Genomic DNA, 25609 nt, shown 5'->3' on the forward strand with positions numbered 1-25609 from the left:
AGCTACCAAGTGAACGCTAACGTTTTTTACTGTATATTATATTCCCCGACAAAAAGTACCCGTGTTCCCTTCGGTAACCGTCGGTAAACTTCGCCTGGAAAATAACTACATTACACATTTTGGTCCCTGGATGGAACATGATATCACGCGTCTCGACCCAACGGTGAACGATTCGTACAAAGGGATACCGCCAAACAAGTGTGTACTAGCTATTGTTTAGTAGTTAGATCTCTGGCAATAATGAATGCATAAAAGTGCATAATAGCCCTCTGACGTACTCTCACGGTCAATGGAATGTCGTGGTTTTCTAGGCGCTGAAGCTATATGAAGTGAACGTGAATTTTTGTTACTGTATGTTATATTCCCCAACAAAAAGTACCCGTGTTCCCCGACGGGGGGGCTAGGCTTCCCGACGAGGGGGCTAGAGCCCCCGTAGCCCCCCCCCCCCCCGCTGGCGCCACCACTGATTTGTTAATCACTTCTTACCATAACAGACTGGTTTTAACTCATTTACTGGATATTCATATGTTCCATTGTTACAAGTTGCAGATGATGCTCCTACTAAATTGTAGCCAGAGTCACAGCTAATATCCATTGTACTCGCATGAGCATCCGAAGTCCGTTGAACACTTCCATTTGGAATGAGTGGGGTTAAGGCACAGTTTTCTACAAAGAATACACAAATTGTTATGTTAAGGGAATTCCGTAAATCCTAAAATAAGCTGCCATTTGCTTATGGTATTTCTAATCTAATCCCATATAAGTAAACAGGCACTATGATTAAAGGTTTGAAAGATGATAATGGATGGACTGACTCAATGTTTGATTATAGATCCTGCTAAATGAGCTCTTTTTTACATTGTTCTTTTAATCAATGTATATTAGGTACTGCATGTAGCTGTAGGCCTAATTGATAACGTGAAAAGACCAATATATTATTTTACCATAACAGACTGGAATTTCATCGCTATATTTTCCGTTGTTACATGTTAACTTTTTGCGTCCTACCAGAGTGTATCCATCAAAACACGAGAAACGTACACGACCATCATGTTCAAATGACGTGGCAGTCACCAGACCATTTGGTAGAAAGAAAATGGGCTCACAGTTTGCTACAAAAAATGAGTATAGTGTAATAATAAATTAGGGAAGTTGGCAGTTTCACGATGATAGTTTCATGGAGAAACAGTACTTAATAGTGGAGAAGATATTGAGAGGGTTATTCTCAAGTATTTTGTTTATTGAGATAAAAACATGGGATATAATACAATTAAAGATTAGGCGACACCATTTAAAAATGCAAAGTTTCAAGAAAATTACTATAAAAATAGTACAATAAAAAATAATAATAAAAAAAATAATTTTTTCTTTTTTATTTTTTCCCTTAGATTTCCTAAAGTCTAGATCTTACCATAACATGTTGGTTCCTTTTTCTTATTGGCCAGAACATATTGACCATCATCACATGTTGAAAACTTAGCACCAACCAATGAATAACCTTCGTTACATGTGTAATCAATAGTGGATCCATGGTTGTTTGATGATTTGGTAACACTTCCATATTCAAGAATTGGTTCATCAAAACAATTTTCTAGTATTAATTAAAAACAAGAAATAGAATAGAGTTAATTGTGTATAATAATGTTTTTTTTTATAAATACTGCAAAACACCACATGGTAAGTATTTTAATAATATATTAATTTTACTAGAAATAAATAATATAGAAGATAATAAAGAAGAAATAAAAAATAGATTTAGGAGAGATTGCAAAATCAAAATACCATAACATGTTGGAAGTAGTCCTCCTTCATATACAAAGTTTCCTGCATCACACTCAGCATAGCTACCTCCCACACGAGTGTAATCATCATTACATTCAAATGTTACCACACTTCCATGTGTACTGTTGCCATTTACAACACCATTATCAAGAGGGGGTAAAGTAAGACAATCAGCTGAAAAACACAACATTTAAGTTTAACATTTCTCAAAGGGTACTATTGACTTGCTATGAAATGGTAAGACCATAATAACATATTCTGTGATGTTAGCTTTTACTTTTATAGGAAATATATATATATCTTTTAAAAAATTAATAATCATTTTGCATTTTCTAATTTAACTGATAGATTAATGAAAAAAAATGGGATTAAAGAACTGACTGATAGATTTAAAATGGAAACTAATATTAATGTACTCTTCCAGGTAAGAAAATATGTATTTTAGCTGATATTATATCTAGAATATTTATCTAACCATGAGATACAAAAGTGTATATGTAGGCCCTACCTATGCATTGAGTATCAGTTGAACTCAGCTGACCATCTTCACATGTAATAATGTTTGATCCAACAAGACTATATCCAAAATCACATGTAATTTCAATAGCACCTCCGTGTTGGAAACTTCCACTAAATTGCCCATTTGGAATAGTGAACTCGTTGCAGTTGCCTGAAATAATAGTAAAATACACATATCACATACATATTAAAACCAAACAACTTATCCTAAAGCTCTTTCTGCATTATTAAACTAGTTTGACAAAAGAAAGTATGATTTGCCCAAATATTATGGTAATATGATGTCATCGTTATGGGTACATCACATTTTTTTGTAACATAAAGTTTGATAGTGTAGGCAGAGCGTTAAACCATCCCTGTTGCAGAGAGAGATTTTGAGATTCCTGATTTGATTCATTTTGTCTAATTATTAAAATAGAAAATAACATTATTAAATTAACAGTTGTTTCTGCATTTTTAGTGAGATCTCAATTTAGGACCTACGCATTATTGTGTCTTAGAATCCACCAAAACCATGTTGAATAATCGAAAACTTCCCTGCATACATTGTATATATATTATATGTCCAAATGTCATTTCAAATTGAAAGCTCCCAAATAACATATACACAATTTTTGTAACATGTAAAAAGAATTTAATTTAGTTTTAAACGACAATCTATAATTATTTTACCAGGTTTTTAGCTGAGACTAGTCTTTTAAAAAGTAGGCCTACTATTATATAGAAAAATGTCTTTTTCTTAATTTTCTTTAATATTTACCTAAGCACTGTTGGTTCAATTCTTCAAATTGTCCATTTATGCATGTTGTTCTGGCTGCCCCAATCAGTGTGTATCCATCATTACATTTGAATTTAGCCACACCACCATGATTGAGTACAGCATCTACTCTTCCATTGTCAAGGAACGGTGGTGACTCACAGTTTTCTAACAAAATCAAAACAAATGGTTCTCTTCAGGAAATTCCTACACACTATAGGGTGAGCTCACATCGCTCGCTCCTCCTCTAGGAAGTGTAGACGATGGTTCTTGGAATAATAATGACTCGGATAAAAAGGTTTTAGAAGGACGTTTTCCTTGTACGTTTTCTGTAGGTTACCATTATTGAAAATTCTTGACATTTGTAAAAACTAAACCTCCGTTTCACAGTGTCTTAGATGATTAATAACATTTTAAAGTATAGTGTTTATTGTTTGGTATGGCCCTTATAGGGCGGAGGTGGGGAGGCGGAGTTCATTTGAGGGAGGTGCTTATTCGAGGGATACGTTTAATTTTTTAGTTTTAATAATATGGTAACATTTATAATCAATTGAAATCCTCTAGTAGATATGAAAAGTGTTAAAAAATAATAAATGTTTGGTAAATTGTGTGATGAATTCTACTACAAATAGTATAATTGTGTTATTATAAATATAATACAAAATTGTGTGTATAAATGTGGATAGGCGTTTATTAGATAGATAGGTTGGGGGGCGGGTATTATTATTCAAAGCGATTTTTTATTGGGGATGTTTTGGGCATTTATTCAAATAAATACCATCCTAATAATTAATACATTATTTAATTTAAACATCTTTTGAAACTAACTTTCGCGCGACAGAGTGGGCCGTTTCGGCCAAAGAAGGAAGACGTTTTAGACAGCTTGCAACATGGGCAGACGTATCCTGGTCCCAACGGGACACAGATAGCCAATAGTTACCCAATAAAACTCGGCTATCGGGATTTCACTCGATTTTAAACAAAAGGTCTTATCATCAGATCTCCCTTATTTTATATTACTATTCCCCACAATATACTCCGATGCTTTATGGCGTATATTTAATTTGATCTTTATAGTAGCAGTATAATTTTTATTAACTACTGTCCTTCACACGCGCGGTCCGATCCGAAAGTAAACAAAAAACTAAAATGGCTATAGCCACTAACTGCCAACTTAGTTGAAACCAGGAAGTTGCAAGGTGAACACCCGTGAACGGTGAGCTCATCATGAACCCAGAAATTACTTGGACCGCATACAATTGAAATTGAATTGAAAATCTACCGATGCAATCAGAACTTTGGTGTTAAAACCCTTTATATATCTTCCTAAAATAGAAATATATATCGTAATAGTGGAAACTAATGTTATCAAATCTACGTTTCACGGTTCATCTGAGATATATAAGGTAGGTAACCAAGGCGGAGATTTGTCCCAAAGTTTTTCCATTGTGCTCGTCTATGTCAGAATTAACCATAATTTATATACAGTATAGATGTGCAAACAACTTTGATGGATGATAATTTAAATAATGTTTTCCATTGCTCATTCATGCATTAGTCTACTAATGAGTTTTCTTTCTACACAGAAAGTTTAATCTTCTGTCATGTGTATGTAACTGCCATCTGCTGGACAATCCTATCCAAATTCACATTTTCAATCAAGTTTCCCTTATAATTCATTGATAACAAGATCTTATGAGTTGACAATGAAAATGGCAATTTCATTTGTACAATGAAATATAACTATGAAATAATTTTAGATGGTATTAAGGTAAAGTGATTTATTATTCTAGTACTTTAATCTAGTGATTTAAATTCTAGGCCTATGAAATGATGTCGAGAATCTACTGTAGGCTTACTTAGCATTTATTAAATCAGTCTACTTACTGAAACAAGATGGGATGTCTCCATTGTATTGTCCATCATTGCAGTCAACCTTCTTACGTCCTACCAAAGTGTAGTCCTCATTACAAGAAAATCTAACTCTTTGGCCGTGATCAAAAGAACCTTCTAGTTGCCCATTTTGGAAATCAGTAATAGGAACACAATTTGCTTTAATGGAAAGAAAATCATTAAACTATTAGTAATTACTATGTATTTATCTACATACTGTAGGTGTCAAAACGTATAGACTGTAAGTGAAGGAGTAGCGTTACTACTCAAAAATAACATACATATTAATACAGTGTGTATGTCGAAAAGGGAGATGAACATCAAGATTGTTAGCAAAGGTTCAGTTTCTACTTGAACTAACCCACGGACAGTATGTGGTATCATTCAGTGAAGTGACTGCCAGTACTAAATTCCTATCTCACAACATTTTTGTATACCAGTACCATTGAAAATAGTACAGTAGTAGTAGTAGTACAAAGTATTACCATAACATTTTGATTCAGATTCTTCTGAACCAATTACATAGTTTCCATTGTCACACACAGCAGTGTTAGCTCCAACTAGCGAATACCCTTCGGAACATTGATAGTTCAGTGAACTTCCATGGATGTTAGATGAGTATGAAACGTTTCCATTTTTCAAGATGGGAGCATCATCACAATTTGCTAAAATGAAACAAAGCAATTAAATGTAGTTTGATAACTGTAGTTTACGAAATAATTTCATGAAGGGAATGAAGTATGATGATATAAAACAGAAATAATATTTGTTAATATAACTAGAAATGTGTTGATTTGTCTTGTTTTGCCTTGTTATTTTGTAAGACCAGTTTTTGGCGTAGACCTAGTAACTTATAAAAGTGATAGAATGTTAACTGACTTTTAACATATAAGTAGCAATTACCTAAACATTATATTACTTACTGTACACTAATAAGTATACACATTATATACCGTAGGTGTAGAAGGTAACTATTATACCAAATAACATTATCTAACTGGACTGAACTGAGTTCGTTATACAAGTAGGCCTATAGCTGCCAAATAACTGAACATGTTATAATTACCATAGCACTCGGGTTGAGAGAGTCCAGATGCATAAATATATTGGCCATCTATACAGTTTGCTGTGTTTGCACCAAATAAACTATACCCGTCGAGACAATAGAAGAACACACTGTCAGAGTGTCTGTATTCACCAGTAATGAGCCCATTAGCCAATGTAGGATGTTCATTACAATCTCCTAAAATATAATTAGAAAAAGAAGTAGTCTTTTATTCCCTGTAGAACAGACATGTTTGTGCATGGTATCATGTTTGTTGTGAACTTACGTCTGCAAATAGCATATGATGAACTGTATTGTCCATTTTCACATGTTATTGTTGTTTCTCCTACCAATGTATAACCAACATCACATGTGAATGTAATTGATCCCCCATGAGTAAAGCTACCAGTGTACCGACCATTTAAAATGCTGATTGTTGATTCACAGTTTTCTAGAAAAAATAAAATGTGTTTATATAAATGGCATTAAGTAACAAATAATACTAATAAATATATTAAATTATTAGCCCAAAAAAAAGCCCATTTCTAATCTAAATATTGATGTTTCAGCAATATGTATTGTGTAAAAGCATATGCATCACAGATTATCAGTTCAGTAAGAAATGAGGACGTATTGATTATGATTGGGAGGAGAGGAAAATAATGAAAAGGATCGGAGCAGCAAAAAACAATGGATTGGACAAAGGATTAAAGAAGGACTAATGATAGAAGAAAGATATGAAGGTAAAACTAGAAGAGGAAGGAAAAGGGTAACTATGCTTGATGGATTAAAAAATAAAATATATATATTCAACTAAAAGAAGAAGCACTAAATAGAGAAGTATGGAGAAAGATGACAGATGACGGACTGGTATTCTATAATAACATTTCAGTGTGTTTGGAGATCGGATTTAGATTTTTTTTTCAAATTATTGATTAAATGCTTATTACAAACCTGCACAGATTGGAGGTTGGTCTGCGAATTGACCATTATCACACACTGTACTGTTAGGTCCAACAAGTGTATATCCTTCATCACAAACAAATGTGCTAACAGATCCGTGCTTTGCTTTGAAAATTATTTTACCGTTCAGCAGTTCTACTCTTTGACAGTCAGCTAACATGTTTAAAAATAAAACTTTGTAAATATCAATTTTCATTTAGCTATTTGTGGTATTTATACATTACCCACAACATGTTTAAAATGTAATGTATTAGGAATACAGTTGCTGTATACCTAATTGTATACATATTATAGGAGGATTGCCAAATAGTAAATAGTGTAGATAGGTGTTAAGATACAGCTGTATATGAACATACAGTTGTATGTGAACAAACTAATAGTCGGTTGGTATGCTTACATATGTTAACATACAACTATGTGTAAATACAGTAAGTACAGTTATGTGAACATTATAGACCGGCAGCCCAGAGACATTTGGTTAGATGAGCTAGGTACCAATATCTGACTATCTAAGTGTGTTGGGGGTCACTTGAAGTCAATGAAAATGCCAGTCTGCCGGGTACCCCCTGCTGCGTCTAGACCGGGGGACCCCGAAACGTGCTAAAAAATCGGCCCAGGTTAGATGAGAGAGATACCACCTAATTTTACCACCATGGGATGCCCATTGGCATCCTTATACCAGTATCACAAACGACAGACTTTTTCTCTGCTGCAAAAGGCCCGCCAGACCACCCCCCGCGGGAGGGCCTAAAATGGGGTTAGCATAGATGAGTGAGGTACCACTCAAAATTAATGCCAAATGAACAAGTTGTGTTCATACAATACTAAATGGATAACAACAGACTAATTGTCTGCTGCACCGCAAGTGCCAGACACCCTAAAGTTAGACTAGAGATCCCCCTTCCCCCAACTAGCCCAGCTTAGATATTGTAGATACCACCAGCAACCAATGTTATATGATTTAGCACATTGTAAGCAATACCAAATGACCTATTACAGACTATCTGTACACTGCCTTGGCCCTGGCAGACCCCTCTAAAGTTCAACTAGAGACCCCCCTTTCCCCAACTATCCCAGCTTAGATATTGTAGATACCACCAGCAACCAATGTTATATTATTTAGCACATTGTAAGCAATACCAAATGACCTATTACAGACTATCTGTACACTGCCTTGGCCCTGGCAGACCCCTCTAAAGTTTGACTAAAGACCCCATTTACCCCAAGTATGGCCTAGCTTAGATATTGTAGATACCACCAGCAACAACAAAAAACACCTAAAACATTTAATTAAATAAAGTTTAACTTTAATCGAACTAACACAAAACAATTGAAAATATATCACATCAATGACGATAAAATGACCATTACCATTCTAAAGGGAAAAATAGTTTAAGAGTTTCACTTCAAACTTATATAAGCCAAATATAAACAAGTACGGATTCTGGTAAATTTAGCATTCCTGCTAGAATTGTGAGGATCTGGAATTCCTTGCCTTTGAATGTCAAAGATACATTCGTCTGTAACTCTTGCGACCTATTTTTAAGAGAAAGCTTAGTAATCACCTTAATCAAATTCAGGATTGTAGTAACTTAATCAAAAGTGATTTGATTAATTAATAGTTGGTAATTTTAAATGCTGTATATTATAATCTTAATCCTCTATATATATTTATATATATAAATCCAAAGGCAAATAACTGAAAAAATGACAATGCTGTGGGTATCAGTGGCTGAATCTCAAAAAAAAAGTGAAAAGCTAAATCAAAAGGATAAAGTAAAACAGCCAGAAACGTTAGCAGAGCTTTCGGGCAACACTAGCCCTTCATCATTGCAAGTGAAGGATAAGAACTGGCAAGTGCTGCCTGGGTGGACAGGAATAAAAGAAATACAACAAAAGGAGACAGGGTGGAGTCTGAATAAGAGTAGAAAACAAAGAATGTAGCTTGGTAGAGATACAGTATGAACCATTTTGGAATGAAACTAAAAAACAGCTTAAATGGTGGTTAATATTGAAACTTAAATTTTGGTAGACAATGGAATAATTTTACCAACCTGGGAGTATGTTTCTAATGTTAAGTACAAAAGGTTTTGTGGTTTTCCTTCTGAAATTTGCAATCGAGTGACCAGCTGAATTAAAATGTTCGGCTACAGGTTGATCAAGCTTTAATGTTTTGATAGCTGATCTGTGTTGTGTCATTCTCATACGGAGAGTGTTTTTTGTTTCTCCGACGTACTGTTTGCCACAAATATTACAGTATATGAGATAAATGACGTTTTTGGTTAGACAATTAATTGATTGTCTTATCCGAAAAATGCGGCCAGTTTGGTTACTCTTAAATTTTTCAGTAGAATCAACCAATGGACAAGTTTTGCAAGATTTGCCGTAAAAGGTGACTGCCCAAATTTTGACTGTCATGAGAGTTAATTTCACTCTTAAATTTGGATCTGACTAATATATCACGAAGGTTGGGAGGTCTACGAAATGCAATAATGGGTGGTTCCGGAAAAACAGTCCTGTGGACTGTAGAATGGGCATATGTTTCTCAATAAATTAATAGCCCGTAATGGAGGCAACCTAGGGCGATAGGTTGTGACCAATGGCACTCTGGTCGAACTTTGCTGACGTGGTTTGTACGTCAGTGTTTGACATCGATGAATATCTTTTGCTTTCTTTATAGTAGTTTCGATGTATTCCTTCTTGTAATTTCTATTCCGGAGATGTCCGGTTAGTTCTTCGGTACGATTTTGAAAATCTAAATCTGAAGAACAGATACGTCTGATACGTAATGCTTTACTGTTCGGTATGTTTTTAGTACAGTGTTGGGGATGACAACTGCTAGGGAGCAGACAACTGCTAGGGAGCAGGTACATATTTTTATCAGTGGGTTTACGGAATAGGTCAGTTTTGAGAGTACAATTTTCTATGGTCACTATAGTGTCCACAAAATCAACGCTACTAGTGGATTTGGTAACTGTAAATCTTAGGATCGATGGAGTGTTTTTTTACCATCACAGAAACAGATTTGGCCACCTTATCCGCAATTTCCGGAGTGGGTTCCGTTGTGAGTTATAATGAAGCTGTCTGAAGGATTCCTCTTAATAAAATTTGATGTCCATAGCAACAGTGGCAGAACCTTTATCAGCGGGTGTAATGATGATAGCTGACGCAATTTGGCAATGGCCTGCCTCTCTTGTTTTGAGAGATTGTCACGTTTATCTGGACTCGGGACGTAGTTTTGTACGATTTTTAGGTGGATTCCAGGAACTTTTTGGTTTAAATTTGTTAACGTTGCCTTCGTTTTGCGTGGTGCTGCTGTCTGAATCAGCAAAATATTCACGTAATCGCAATATTCTAGAGGAAGACTCTATATCCAAAGATAGTTGTGGTGCGCCGACCTGCCTTGGTTTTGGGCAGAATTTAAGTCCTCGGGAAAGAAGTTTTTTCTCTCCTTCGGAAAGTCGACAATTAATTTCAACAACTGAATCAGAGGTGTTACTCTGATTCTTGTTATAAATCCCAACGAACCTACTGCAGGGTTTCCTAAAAGCCCTGAAGTCATCCGAAGGTATAGTCATTTGTGTTGAAATGACCAAGTCTGCAGGTAGACCAAATTTGTGATGTTCCCTTCGGGTCATTACCGTTGATTGTTTACGACAGTCATTGGCGATAAATTAAAATTATATATATTTATAATTTTTGTTTTAAAATATTTTTTTTCGATCGAGATACGGTATTGTTCAGTCTATCTGAAGATCGTTTAACGTGAAACACCGTGTAATAGACGTCCGTGTTCCATCTCCTTTATAAAAATATATATTCGCTCTTGATTCAAAATGAGCACGTTTGCAGGCTCAACGCATCTATATAAATATATATATATATATAAATATGAATACAGGATTAAGATTATAATATACAGCATTTAAAATTACCCACTATTAATTAATCAAATCACTTTAGATTAAGTTACTACAATCCTGAATTTTATTAGGGTGATTACTAAGCTTTCTCTTAAAATATGTCCAAGAGTTACAGACGAATGTATCTTTGACATCCAAAGGCAAGGAATGCTAAATTTACCCGAATCCATACTTGTTATATATATTTGGCTTATAATATATAAGTTTTATTTGAAACTCTTAAACTATTTTTCTCTTTAGAATGGTAATGGTCATTTTATCGTCATTGATGTGATATATTTTCAATTGTTTTGTGTTAGTTCGATTAAAGTTAAACTTTATTCAATTAAACATGTTGTTTTGGGTGTTTTTTTTTGCTGCTGGTGGTATCAACAATATCTAAGGTAGGCTATACTTAGGGTAAATGGGGTCTCTAGTCGAACTTTAGAGGGGTCTGCCAGGGTCAAGGCAGTGTACAGATAGTCTGTAATAGGTCATTTGGTATTGTTTACAATGTGCTAAATCATATAACATTGGTTGCTGGCGGTATCTACAATATCTAAGCTGGAATAGTTGGGGATAGGGGGGGGGGGGGTCTCTAGTCTAACTTTAGAGGGGTCTGCCAGGGCCAAGGCAGTGTACAGATAGTCTGTAATAGGTCATTTGGTATTGTTTACAATGTGCTAAATCATATAACATTGGTTGCTGGTGGTATCTACAATATCTAAGCTGGAATAGTTGGGGATAGGAGGGGGGGGGGGGTCTCTAGTCTAACTTTAGAGAGGTCTGCCAGGGCCAAGGCAGTGTACAGATAGTCTGTAATAAGGTCATTTGGTATTTCTTACAATGTGCTAAATCATATAACATTGGTTGCTGGTGGTATCTACAATATCTAAGCTATGCTAGTTGGGGAAAGAGGGGTCTCCAGTCTAACTTTAGAGGGGTCTTTCAGGGCCAGGGCAGTGTACAGATAGTCTGTAATAGGTCATTTGGTATTGCTTACAATGTGCTAAATCATATAACATTGGTTGCTGGTGGTATCTACAATATCTAAGCTGGGCTAGTTGGGGGAAGGGGGATCTCTAGTCTAACTTTAGGGTGTCTGGCACTTGCGGTGCAGCAGACAATTAGTCTGTTGTTATCCATTTAGTATTGTATGAACACAACTTGTTCATTTGGAATTAATTTTGAGTGGTACCTCACTCATCTATGCTAACCCCATTTTAGGCCCTCCCTCAGGGGGTCTGGCGGGCCTTTTGCAGCAGAGAAAAAGTCTGTCGTTTGTGATACTGGTATAAGGATGCCAATGGGCATCCCATGGTGGTAAAATTAGGTGGTATCTCTCTCATCTAACCTGGGCCGATTTTTTTAGCACGTTTCGGGGTCCCCCCGGTCTAGACGCAGCAGGGGGTACCCGGCAGAATCCCATTTTCAGTGACTTCAAGTGACCCCCAACACACTCAAATAGTCAGATATTGGTACCTAGCTCATCTAACCAAATGTCTCTGGGCTGCCAGTCTATTACTAAGACCATAACATTTAAGATATAGACATAGCGTCATGTCCCATGGTGTATTACAAGTTATATATTTTTTTCCAATGAATTCTATTGTTAACCTGAAACCATGCATCATGATACCACTTGTATACAAATCATTTGTACCGTAAATAACTGACGAAAAAGATATTTTGTTAAATTTAAATGTTTAATGTGGAGTAAGAGCGGATCCAGGACCCTACTCCCACCCACCCGCCTAAATTTTGCAAATTGTAACGCAAAAGATAGGATATCAAATTAAGGTCAGTCCTTCACTTCATCATTTTTAGGCCTTATGGAACCCCTATTTCAAAATCCTTGATCCGACACTGTGAAGCTCACTATATTCGACAGCGACAGGATGCATTGGCATTAGAAAGTAATATGATTAATGATAATGATAATAATTTCATTACACTCAAGCAGTTTTATAAATGTAAAAATTATCAAAAGCAGCGATTATCAATCATTTACGGTATAAACATTTGTATTTTGTTTTATTATGCTATTTCCTTTCTTTTGTTATATTTCAAAATTCCAAGTATATAGTAGTAAGAAATTAAAATAACATATTTGTGAACTTCATACCATAACAAATTGGCACATCATAATCATATTGGCCATCGCTACAAGTGAGCTTTTTTTTGCCTTCCAACCTGTAACCCTCGTTGCATGTGAATTTTACTCTCCCATCATGCATGAAGGAACCAGATACGTCACCATTTGCAAACTGAACGATCTGTTCACAATCAGCTGTAAGTTATTTAAACATCAAGGTGCATATAAATGTGAACTACTACCAGCATTATTACAAACTAGGATCCATTATAGACCATTTTGTGAGCAGTTTTGATTTTGGAAGCTAATTTTATATTTCATGTATCTGTTGCAATAGGCACACTTTATCATATTTTACATTGGTTCTTATTTTTGCAGAATTGATTCTTGGTTAGATACAACTGGAGAAACAACTAGTCATATACTGTAGCATACATCAATATTCTTGGACAAATTGTTTTCATGGTAACTGTATCAGATAATTGGTGAGTAATACCCAAAACAAACACCAAGGAAATGTTAATGATGACTGCCAGTTTCACAAAATGGTCTATATGTATCTAACTCACAAACATGCATTAGTACAAGTGAACAAGTTATACAAACATGTGTCTCCAATCAAAAGAAAAAAGTGAAATATTTTAAGTTAACCAGAAACCATATAATTATTGTAACGTATTTGCATGAGTTAACAGTTATAATATGTAATATTTTTCATCGTTAGTCACCAATGAGTCCACAGTAATATCATCATTATACTCATCATTGTGACTGTCATTATAATACATAATAATAAAAAATATAAATAATAATATCATCAATATAATGTTTATCACTATCTTCACCATAATAGTCATCATTATCATCAAAATTGTCATCATTATCATGCTTATCAACATAAGCACCAATAATCATTCTGACCACTTATTCCTTCAATTATTATCAATTAATGAATTAATGTGCACTATTTTTTGACCAAATATTAATTTATGTCGGAGTTCAAGCATAATATTAAATTGTGACCAACTGGATATTAGTCCACTGTGTTACAACATGCTCTTATACACCACTTGAAAAAAGTGCAGCAAAATGACAGTACCAAATTTGTGTATTTTGAACAAACCTGTATTCTGTTATACAGTACAGTAATACAAAACCTACCTCTACAAACTGCATATGATGAACTGTATTGTCCATTGTCACAAGTTATTGTTGTTTCTCCTACCAATGTATAACCAACATCACATGTGAATGTAATGGATCCTCCATGAGTAAAGTTACCAGTATAACGGCCATTTAAAATGCTGATTGAAGACTCGCAGTTAGCTGAAGATGTTAGGAAATACTGTATATTGTTAAAGAGCCTTAATACTACTTCTATTTCAAATAAGAATAATCTATCTAATGAAACATGCTAGTCTGGGTTCAAATGTAAAACCTACCTTTACACACAGCATATGATGAGCTGTATTGTCCATTATCACAAGTTATTGTTCTTTCTCCTACCAATGTATATCCAACGTCACAGGTGAATGTAACGGATCCTCCGTGAGTAAAGCTACCAGAGTACTGGCCATTTACAATACTGATGGATGACTCACAGTTACCTAAAGAGAAAGTTTTATCCTGTATCATTTAAATGGCGCTACAATGTATCACTTAAACCTACAACTTTCTTGCAATGAACATTGTTCAACCAATATTAAAATGTTATCAACACAGTTCAATCAAGTAAACCTCGATGAGACATGAAGTTAACACAAGTACTGTATATAAAAACTGCGCCATCATTGTGGATGCATGAAGATTTTCCTCAATGTTTGAAGGCATGTGTCTTAATACAATGTATGAATACGTACCTCTGCATTTGGCATATGATGAGCTGTATTGTCCATTATCACAAGTTATTGTTCTTTCTCCTTCCAACGTATAACCATCATCACATGTGAAAGTAATAGATCCTCCATGAGTATTTCTACCAGAGTACCCACCGTTTATAATAAGGATGGAGGACTCACAGTTAGCTGGAGAAAAGAAGTGTCATCACAGAAAATTATTCAAATGGTATTTTGTCGTCTGAACCTTTAAATCACCAAAACTTTGTCGATGAAAGAGTGAGAAGGCATGTCACAACTTTCTTGCTTGCACATAACATGACCTAACTTGTTAATAGGTTGTTGCAAATCAACATTTTCCTATAAAAAATAAAAATAATTATTTAGTTTATCAACATTTGTCACATTCTTACCGTAGCAAACAGGGAATGTATCTTGATATTGTCCATCTAAACACACAGTACTTGAAACACCAACTAATGTGTATCCATCATTACATGTAAAGGTAGTTATGCCTCCATGTGATTGGTATGACTGTACTTGACCATTGATAACAGGCGACGGTGTTTGACAGTTGGCTAGAAGAAAACAATTACTTTACTGTCAGTAAAAATATTCACAGAATGATCATTTAATTTTCAACACAAACTCTACGGTAAGTTCTTCAAATTCGTTTAGGGATTTCAATTCTTAGTTTAACTGATATTACCTCGACATTCAGCAATAGCTGAACTAAACTGTCCACTATTACAAGAAACTGTAGATTCTCCAACAAGTGTGTAACCACCGTCACATACAATGTTAATGGAACCACCATCGATGAAGCTGCCAAATACTTTTCCATTCGCAACACTTGTTGAAGAGTCACAGTTTTCTGAAAGAATAACATTATTGATTATATTTCCCTAGTTCATTAGACAACAGAAACACGAATTGTGACTAAACATATCGTTTTAAAAAGATTGGATATAAAATTTATTGTAAAATGAAAAGTAAAGTAGGATAAGAGTACCGAGTACCTACCTCTACACTCAGCGTATGATGAGCTGTATTGTCCATTATCACAAGTTATTGTTCTTTCTCCTACCAATGTATAACCAACATCACATGTGAATGTAATGGATCCTCCATGAGTAAAGCTACCAGTGTATTGACCATTTATAATACTGATGGAAGACTCGCAGTTAGCTGAAGAGAGGACATACAAATGCATAAGTCACCAATAAGATAAGGTAAATAAACATTAGTAGGGTTCCTATTAATATAAACAATAGGCCTACATGGCTATGGTAATGCATGCTTACCTTTGCATTCAGCATATGATGAGCTGTATTGTCCATTTTCACATGTTATTGTTGTTTCTCCTACCAATGTATAACCAACATCACATGTGAATGTAATGGATCCTCCATGCGTAAAGCTACCAGTGTATTGGCCATTTACAATACTGATAGATGACTCACAGTCACCTAATTCAAACACAAAATAGAGTAATTAACCCAACAGCCTTATATGAAAATTAATCAGTTTAGTAGGCATGATAAAATACAACAACCATATTTTTTATAATTTTTTTCTTATTTATTTTTGTATTATTTGCAGCCACACAGTCACATTTCAGCAGATTGATTTGTATATTCTGAGATCAAGGCATATAGTGGTTTATCCGGTGAGTAATCGAAACTGTATAACAATAGCAACAATTCTTTTGAAATTGTTTTTCTTTAAACCTGCTTATGCAATTATTTAGCCAGTTTTATACACAATTATACACATTGTTATTACAATGACTGCCTCATAAACTTCTACATTGAAACATCCTAAAATCGTACGTCATTACAGTTAGGTCTACAGCAGTGACTACAGTATAAACATTGTACACGTGATGCCAACAGAATATTGAACTTACGATAACATGCAGGAAAACTTGTACTGTATTGACCATCAATACAGAATACTTGACTGCGTCCATGTAAAGAATAACCAGCATTGCATGAAAATGTGTAGCTTTCTTGGTGATACCAGGCACCAACTACCACACCATTCTCAAAAGTGTCAATCGGATCGCAATTTTCTGTTAAAGAACAAACAAGTTAACAATATTAATTAATGTGATCCATTTCAGACATGTTTAGTTTTGTCGCAAAATGTACTAGGTCACTTTGGTCAATAGGGTCTTCCACAATCTGAATAATAGTTGACAATATTGGGCCCTATCTGAAATTACCAGGTGTCAAACATTTTTTAGATTTTTACTTTAAATATGTACCTACCGTGACAACTTGGAGCCAAACTATCCCATGATCCATCAGTACAAGTCCTGTTGGATGGACCCACAAGAGTGTATCCAGCGTAACATCCATATTGAACTGCTTTGCCGTGAGCAATATCACCAATAATATACCCATTCGGTGGTTCTACTAAGCCATTACAATTTTCTGAAACATTAAAATGATGAAGTATGTAAATCTGAATCAAGATTTCAATACAATTACAGGGCCTAAATATAATTTTTGTAGTACAGACCTACTGAAATATTTCTCTTTGCTAACTATATGTATTTATATATTATGTTTGTTTACAAGTAAAGTAGAATTTGGTTGACTAACTATGTTTAAAGTAATTAAATTTTTTTCAATGATATTGCCTTATAAATCAATTGTCTAATTGACACGAGCCAAGTGAGCAATGTAAGATTTGAACTTATATTCTTACGGTCAAGTAAAACATAAATATAAAAGTAGACATTACCATAACAAGCTGGTATAATAGCAGAATATTGACCATCATTACATTCTAATCTAGATGCTCCGACCAATGCATAATCATTGTTACAGGAAAATACAAGCTCGCTTCCGTGAGTCATTGATCCAACATACATTCCATTGAGGAATTCAAATGGGAAACAGTTTCCTGTTATAAAGAATATGTATGAAATAGTTAAAAGACATTATTTTTTTAGGAAGCAACAAATTGTGCATGGTCGCATGTGTTTTCTTATATCTGTAAATAATGTTCCGTGCACTGTAGACCTACATTAGTTAACCAAATGAGTTATTATTAGAGATATATTGAATTATTGATCATTATTGAAGCTGTAGCTATATTGTTAACATGTTTGCCTTCTAAGGTGCAGGATTCAATCGTCTCATGCCTTTACTTTTGGGAGTTGAAGTTATAGAAAAAATGTATTAAAAAAATGCTATAAAAGAATCACTAAACTTACGTTTGCACTCGGGCAAGTCGTTACTAAGAACTCCGTCAGTGCAGACAGCTGATAAACGACCAATAAGCGTAAAGTCTTGATTACATTTGAACACAAGAGTGCTGCCATGCTCCGCATCTCCCTCGATCTCTCCATTCGGTAGTACTAGATCATTGCAGTTTTCTGTAAGGAAAGTATAAGCAAGTTTGTTAGAAATTGTTGATATGTATGTCGATGCTAGAGGCAACGGCATGCTTTGTGAAGTGGATTAGAATTTGTAGTTTCCTGATGTGTATGATTTTACCATCAGGCAATATTGGAGAAGTTTTCAATTAAATTGAATGGAAAATATGCCAAGGTGACAAGGTTAGTTTGATATCTGTATTGTGAAATCCAGAAATGTTAATTTATTACTATCATGATATAGAAGTTGTATTTAAAAGTTCTGTAAGATTCTATACCGTAACAAATCGGTGGAACATCGCCGCTATAGACACCGTTGAAACATTTAATTGATTTTTCTCCAACCAATTTGTATCCAGCTTCGCATGAGAATGTTAACGTCTGTCCGTGAAGATTGCTTCCTGTAGCTATCCCATTTTCTGGGGTCACGACTGGTGCACATTTAACTATGGTTTAAAAGAAAGTATTAATGGTGAACGAAGTATGAAATGTTGTGCCCTAATGACTTTAAAACCGTCACTGTCTTTGTTCAGTCCAATCATTGTTTTTTTCATTTTCATCATGTGTGACACAAGTATGACAAACTCTAGTTTTTAGGAAATAGGATATGAATATTTTTCACAGAATAAAATGCCAGATGACACCTGTAAATACCAATAACTAAATCATAGTTGTAAACTGATTTTAACTGGTTCCTGTTTAAATACCAGATAAAAACATATTATACCAGTAAACCAGTATTCTAGTTGTGCAGGAAATTTTTAGTCTGGAATGAATGAAACATCATGCAGATCGTGTAATTAAATGTTATACAGAACAATAAAAATTCATGAAAACCATCATAGAAACATTTGATGTCGCTGATGAATTACACATATCGATATAAAAATAACAACATACCATAACAGTTTGGTAATTCATCAGAATAAACACCATTTTCACACATGATTTCTGAAGCACCGTAGAGGTTACGTCCATCAGTACATGAGAAGGTGATAACGCTGCCGTGAGTGTAAGAGCCTGTATGAATACGGTACTCTTGTACGTCTATCGCCTGACAGTTTTCTGTAATGATAGCATTATTGTTATTATCAGTGGTTAATGGTAATCATTTAAGGATTTATGTAGGGATTATGTTTCCTCCAAAATGGACTAGCTAGCCTATTTACAAGCACCTTTTCCTCTGGTTTCTAGTTTATAAAGTCTCAAACCGCAATGTATAAGGTCTGTCGCAAAAGAAGACATATATGTTCTTGTGAATTATACTTACTGCGACATACTGGTATACCACTACTCATTACACCATCTGAACAAGAGATGATGTGGTTGCCATCTACACTGTAACCATCATTACAGAAAACCACAATACGTGCACCGTGGTCGAAACTGCCTTCAAATCGTCCATTTTCTATACTGGTGGGAGGTTCACATCCAGCTGTGGAATATAAGATTGAAAATAATATTTTGCTACATAGTTTAGTTTGTATTAGATTTTAGTAAAAGTAGTCCAGGAGGCTTTATTTTTTTGACATTTATTTTGCGTAATTTAGAATGCTATAATATAAGCATGGACATGAATCAGATATGTTTTCTGCAAGCTAGTTATTTGGCTGAATGGTACAGTATATAGAATTGGAGACCATTGTTTGGAAACCCATCAATGTCATTGGTTTTTAGTTATTGATAGTTGAGAGAGATAGATTATTTAGAGGGTTAAGTTCAGTTATGTCTAGAAAATATTTATTCTTTCGCATAGAAAATATTATGTTAGAAAAAAAATGATGTCTAGGAGAAGTGGAAAATCATACAAATAAAAATTTACCTAAGCATGCTGGTGCTGGTGATGACCAAGCCCCATCAGTACATCTACTACTTGATTCACCATACATTGTGTATCCAGACATACATTTGAATGTTACAGTCTTTCCGTGATCAGGCTCACCAGAACTTGTGAGTTCAGATGGCATGACCGGCAAATCACAATTTTCTGTGATCAAAAACATGTTAGAAAAATAGCTTAAAACACATATTTAGTAATGGCCCTACTCTGACATAAGTGTACTGGATATTCAGTACATTAAACACACAAATTGTCCAATATAATTAAGTCAGAGTATGCTAAAAATCTTAATATTAACAAATAGCTCCCTGACGAAAAGCAATTTGGTAGTGTTTGCATTTGGCCTATGTTAATTTTAAAAGTAAAAAACATTGAATTTAACTGGGACATTTCTTTTTAACATTAGACCATTAATTATAATAAATGGATAGGATACATTTTGTTTTGTTTTATAAGTTTGTTATTTAAATGTTTATTTAAAGAGACTTAAAAAAGATTAGGCTTAGGAAAATACCATAACAACGAGGCTTGTACGATGTCCAAACTCCATCTACACATGTTGATATATCATTTCCTATTAACGTATAACCATCATTACAGGTAAACCTAATGAGACTGCCGTGTGTGAATGGGCCTTCAACATTTCCATTTAGAAGTTTTCCTGGGTCGTCACAATTTACTGAAAAAATTATATTCCAATATTAATAATCCTTACATTGTCAAAAAGTCACTGCTCAGCATGTGAATAATTGGTTAATTGAAAACTGAGTTTTTGTTTACAAACCCGTCTTTTGTATCTTGAACTCTCTTTATTTACAAAGTTTTCTTTAAGTTAACTTAAGCACAACATTGTTTGTTGATTGTTTTGCTAAAACATGTCTGGCATCTAATTTTATATTTGTTTCTGCTATGTATGTTTAACATTGCAAGATGTTTAACATTGATAGACACGATACCAAACGAAAAGTGAAGGTATAGTATCAAATACCTTGGCAGATTGGCAGCACACCATCATATTTTCCTTTCAAGCAGATCAGTGATGATAAACCTTCCAATGTGTATCCTTTGTTGCATCCAAATGTAACTGACGTTGAATGCTCGAATGAGCCTGCTGCTTTACCGTTCAAGATCGGATCATCATCACAATTTTCTTTTGAAAAAAAAGAATATAATATAGGATGACTATGCCTAATTTTTAAATGGAGTTCAATATAATTAATTGAATGAGAATAACTATATCATATAAAATGCTTAAGTAGATCCTTGTCATTTGATTGGATGATTTTTTTACTCACTGTAGCATTTTGGTACTGGAAAGTCAAATTCACCATTTTTGCAATTGATTTCATCTTTTCCATGAAGTGAATAACCTTCTTCACAAGAGAATCCAACCTGAGTTCCATCCGACACTATTGTTTCATCATCAATTTTACCTTGAACAAACATTATCATTCCTACTGTTTCATCTGGTCGTTCACAATGAGTAGTGTTATCATTGTATTGACCTATATAAAAATAATAAAATGACTGCTCTTCAGTGGATATCAAATATAGGCATATGTGGTATAGAATCATGAAGGAGAAAGAAATAAGACTTTCTCTTTCACAGTAACCAATTCAATATAACTTTAGTAACACCATATTGTCAAAAAGAAAATTCAAGTTGACATCTGTTACTGTAGCAATAGAATCCCCAGGAGAAATTAACAAAGTCTACTTACATGGAATCATATGCAGACTCTTTCTTCTGCAAGCTTTAACACGTAATTGACATTCACTGCTGTACCTTTGGCCATCAGATCCACACACTTCTCCCGTTAGTCGAAGACATGTATTACATTTGTATGGCTTTCTTAGCCCACAGGTGAAAGCTGGAACAATAAGTATCTATATATAAATTTACGTAAGGGTGTTTTCCGATCGTGGTTTACACTGTCTAATGGATGTCCGTCTTAAAAAATACCCGCCACAAAAATGCGAGGAGGCTTCGCATTTTCCTATCTCCTCCTACGATAATTGTTTTTAATGGCTGAAAACCGGTTGAACAGCTAGAGTACACCATCATAATGTTGAAGACAGGCCGATTTTCTTTAAAAAATACTATTTTGATAGATTTAATATACGATATACAAATCTATTGATTTGCGATGAATGGAACATCCTAATCTCTCAGTCTGCCAGAGTTTGGTTTAACACAAGTACTGTAGGTAAATTTATGAGCCCTTGGTTTAACACATACGGTAGGTAAATATATGGGCCCTTTGAGAATAAACTTGCGAGATTGTGGATAGGCTCTACTGTTAGATATATAAACACATTATTATATACAAATAAACTTTATACTGACAGTTCTTTCTCAACGTTTGTATTAATTAATAATTACCAAATATAAACATTGTAGTTGTGTATCGTGACATGGTACTTTAATATTTCAATCGATTATGACAGTGACAGTTTTAACTAAACTAAATAAAGAATGTTCTCTAATATAATTAGGAATCTCTTGCCATACACGGGGAAAATTAGTGTACAATGAATATTTAAAAGAAATAAATAAATAAATAAAATAAAAAAAAGTATTAAATCGCAAATGTTTTACTGTATTTAGAGGTATATTATTTATAGGCCTATAAAACATGAAAAAAATATTTCGTTACTGAGTGGATAAAGAATAATAATATTTAAAAATTGTTCCTCTTTGTACCTATCCGCTTTCCCATCCCTCAACCCTAATGTTACATACAAAAAACAAATTGGGTTTCTTTAAATGAGTCCAAATCAATTAAAACTTGATTTTGTGATAAGTTTCTCCTTCGGAAGTAATTCCCAGGGTGCTAATTTTAGTTGACTACATAAATCATCGTGTCTATTTATTCGTTTCTGTAAACGACAATGTATATAGTCCTGCGGTACGTACATTTGAAATCGCCAGTTTTGTTACGCTGAAATTACTGTGTATTCGAGAACCATCTGTGGGCACGACCTAGATGGTACGCGAGGGAAGCGAGCGTACCATCTAGTATATAGAATTTATGGTTGACTGCTTATTATGAGAACAGGATTATACGTTGTGGTCGGGATTTGAACCATGACTTTATGATGAGTTTATTTCATTTTTAGTAAATGATGTGTTGAAACAGTAGGCCTAGTAAACCTAATAATAGAGTAATTACCTTAAATTCTTTTTTCATTTAGTTGTTCTAACCTCCAGTACACAGTTCACAATACAATTAGAGTACAGATACATGTTTGTTGGAATTGTTGTCAAGAAAAATAAAAGACTTTTTCATTTGTGAGCTTACCTCTACAATCTCCATGGTATGATTTTCTAAGTGATGGATTTGAGCATTTTCTAGCATTATTAAGTTCACATTCATTGTCATAAGTAATACAGTCAGTACCACATACAGGATCTTTTATTGGCATACATTTACATCTACAACCTACAGTGAATTCAAAAGAAAAAATGTGTATTAAGTTTGCACATATTAAAAGCAATATTTACTTGTAAATGGATATTCGGTGTTCCAGAAACATTCAGTTTGAAGAATGGTATAACAATAAATTATTGTTATAGCACTTAGTTTATTAGTATTAATGTCTAAATGTATGGAACAGCTTATGTCAATTTTTAATGAAGAAAAATCCATTTTTACATAATATAGAACTTATGATATGGTCCACTGTATGACAAGTTTCATTGCAAGTTGTTTCTCATGACACGGCTCACTGTCTGGTACTTATTTTAACGCTCATTCAAAGGGTCTACTGTTTAATTATAAGTTATGGGAGTACACTGTTTTGTCACTGAGGTCACTTTTAATTACTGTTTCTTAACCGAGTCCTTACCGTTGGATGCGCACTCCCCAAGAGATGCGCAGATCAGCGAGTTATCCAAGCATGAAGCTTTTTCTAGTTCGCATCCATTCTGGTAAGTGTAGCCGTCGGAACCACATACTGGTTGATATTTTGTAGAACATTCTTTGCCGCATGGTCCTAATATAAAAACATATTAAGTTACTTGTGCAATGCAATGAACAAAGTTTTTCTTGTGCAATTTTAAATAATTCAAGTGGTTCAAACGGCATGGTTTGCTAGTTAATTGGCACACCAATGATGAAGATGATGTAAATACAGAATACTGCCCTCTTCCAAAACCTGTCCGGTTGGACCAATTTTGACTGCCAAAACTGGTCCGGCCTGGATAAAATCAGTCGGGCAGTAGGGCTGTTTTTGTCTGCCAAATATGGTCCGGTCTTACAAATATATGGTGCGCAAAATTAGTCATAATGTATATCATTAATAAAAGGCCATGATTAGTCATTTTATTGAAAACTACAGGATAAATAAATTAAGCCCGTTTTTTAATCATTATTAGTAGCAACTCATCAATAATTAGTACTAATTGTTAGGCTTTTTGTGTATATCATCTCTGTCTGTTTTTATAATAATAGTTCATTCTTATATAGCGCATATAAGCAAGCTCTCAATGCGCTGCACATTATTACCCCAGTCATTTTTTGGATCAAACACGTATGGAAACATTCCCATAATAATGCAGCTAGTAGGCCTAATCAGCGCAAAGTTGTGTCTTGATCATATTATTCGATGTTGTTCTTTTGTTTTCGTTTCCCCATGAGGTTAAAAACAATATAATTTATTATGATTTATGGTTAATCAATCAATAAATCAATTTAATACAATTATTATAAAACAATTATACCAATATTGATTAGGCCGAAGAAGAAAAAAGGCCTCAATCATAAAATAAAATCTAGGTGGCGATATCAGCGTCCCATACCCGTTGTATGTGTGTGTGTGGCGGCAGGCTATGACTGAACACTAAAGTCATGTTTTTAGATAAAATACATTTATTTTTTATAGTATCCGACAAGATAACTTACAGTACTTATAATATATATAATGGGATATTTTTCTAGCCATAAACAACTTAAAACATATCGTAAGCGTAGTAATTTAAATAAAATCGACAGACTGTTTTGGCCACAAATGTAGAGCCAAAACTGGCCCGACCGGACCGATTTTTGGCCCCCGGACCATGCTGTCGTGACAGATGCATAGATTAGAGTAGACTAGATTTAGAAGTAGTGTAATTAATTAGGTACCTGCTTATCGTGTTTAATTATTTCCATGTAAAATTAAATAACGGTGTTAAAATATATTATGATTGTGTTAGTAGTAGCCTATACAAACCTCGTTCACAGTTGGTTCCAAAGAATCCAGCCCGACAAAGGCACCGACGATCTGTACCGCCATTCTCCAGTATGCACTTACCAGAGTTGTAACATGGATTTGGTTCACAGAGATTTGTGTCTAAAATATCAAAGAAGATATATTAAATAATAATAATAAATAATGTTTATTTGAAATACCAGTGCATCAAGATTGTATAACAGTAGCGAAATAGTGTGAACACATTTCAATGGACCGCTCTGAAAGCTTTTATCCAAAAGTTGGCGTGTTGATCCAGAAAGAAAGTAACGTCAGCGATCTGGTCGAGTGATGATCTCTTCGTTGCCGCTGTTTCGCGTAGAACGTCCAGCAGTGAAACCTAAATCATGAATGGGGA

General features: G+C 34.4%; 1 protein-coding gene across 4 annotated transcripts in view; it reads right to left on the reverse strand.

Moving 5' to 3' along the window:
* LOC140057789 (CUB and sushi domain-containing protein 1-like) overlaps positions 1 to 25609 on the reverse strand; it is a 66891-nt gene that overhangs the window by 29576 nt on the left and 11706 nt on the right. For 3 of the 4 annotated variants that reach the window (XM_072103555.1, XM_072103540.1, XM_072103532.1), the window contains exons 4-37: positions 25234 to 25353; positions 23869 to 24015; positions 23322 to 23462; positions 21741 to 21890; positions 21315 to 21524; positions 21008 to 21169; positions 20534 to 20698; positions 20002 to 20166; positions 19450 to 19614; positions 19080 to 19244; positions 18458 to 18625; positions 18018 to 18179; positions 17543 to 17704; positions 17065 to 17229; positions 16701 to 16865; positions 16096 to 16260; positions 15815 to 15979; positions 15501 to 15665; positions 15205 to 15369; positions 14816 to 14980; positions 14399 to 14563; positions 14118 to 14282; positions 12987 to 13151; positions 6951 to 7112; positions 6283 to 6447; positions 6018 to 6194; positions 5437 to 5616; positions 4946 to 5110; positions 3062 to 3226; positions 2291 to 2452; positions 1783 to 1956; positions 1412 to 1591; positions 945 to 1112; positions 487 to 666 (exon numbers count right to left, since the gene is read on the reverse strand). In XM_072103555.1, coding sequence (XP_071959656.1) covers positions 487 to 666; positions 945 to 1112; positions 1412 to 1591; positions 1783 to 1956; positions 2291 to 2452; positions 3062 to 3226; positions 4946 to 5110; positions 5437 to 5616; positions 6018 to 6194; positions 6283 to 6447; positions 6951 to 7112; positions 12987 to 13151; positions 14118 to 14282; positions 14399 to 14563; positions 14816 to 14980; positions 15205 to 15369; positions 15501 to 15665; positions 15815 to 15979; positions 16096 to 16260; positions 16701 to 16865; positions 17065 to 17229; positions 17543 to 17704; positions 18018 to 18179; positions 18458 to 18625; positions 19080 to 19244; positions 19450 to 19614; positions 20002 to 20166; positions 20534 to 20698; positions 21008 to 21169; positions 21315 to 21524; positions 21741 to 21890; positions 23322 to 23462; positions 23869 to 24015; positions 25234 to 25353 — 5610 coding nt within the window. The remainder of the gene's footprint in view (positions 1 to 486; positions 667 to 944; positions 1113 to 1411; positions 1592 to 1782; positions 1957 to 2290; positions 2453 to 3061; positions 3227 to 4945; positions 5111 to 5436; positions 5617 to 6017; positions 6195 to 6282; positions 6448 to 6950; positions 7113 to 12986; positions 13152 to 14117; positions 14283 to 14398; positions 14564 to 14815; positions 14981 to 15204; positions 15370 to 15500; positions 15666 to 15814; positions 15980 to 16095; positions 16261 to 16700; positions 16866 to 17064; positions 17230 to 17542; positions 17705 to 18017; positions 18180 to 18457; positions 18626 to 19079; positions 19245 to 19449; positions 19615 to 20001; positions 20167 to 20533; positions 20699 to 21007; positions 21170 to 21314; positions 21525 to 21740; positions 21891 to 23321; positions 23463 to 23868; positions 24016 to 25233; positions 25354 to 25609) is intronic. The other variant, XM_072103547.1, reaches the window with a different exon arrangement.

This window comes from Antedon mediterranea, chromosome 1 (genome assembly GCF_964355755.1).
Source record: "Antedon mediterranea chromosome 1, ecAntMedi1.1, whole genome shotgun sequence".
NCBI lineage: Eukaryota > Metazoa > Echinodermata > Crinoidea > Comatulida > Antedonidae > Antedon > Antedon mediterranea.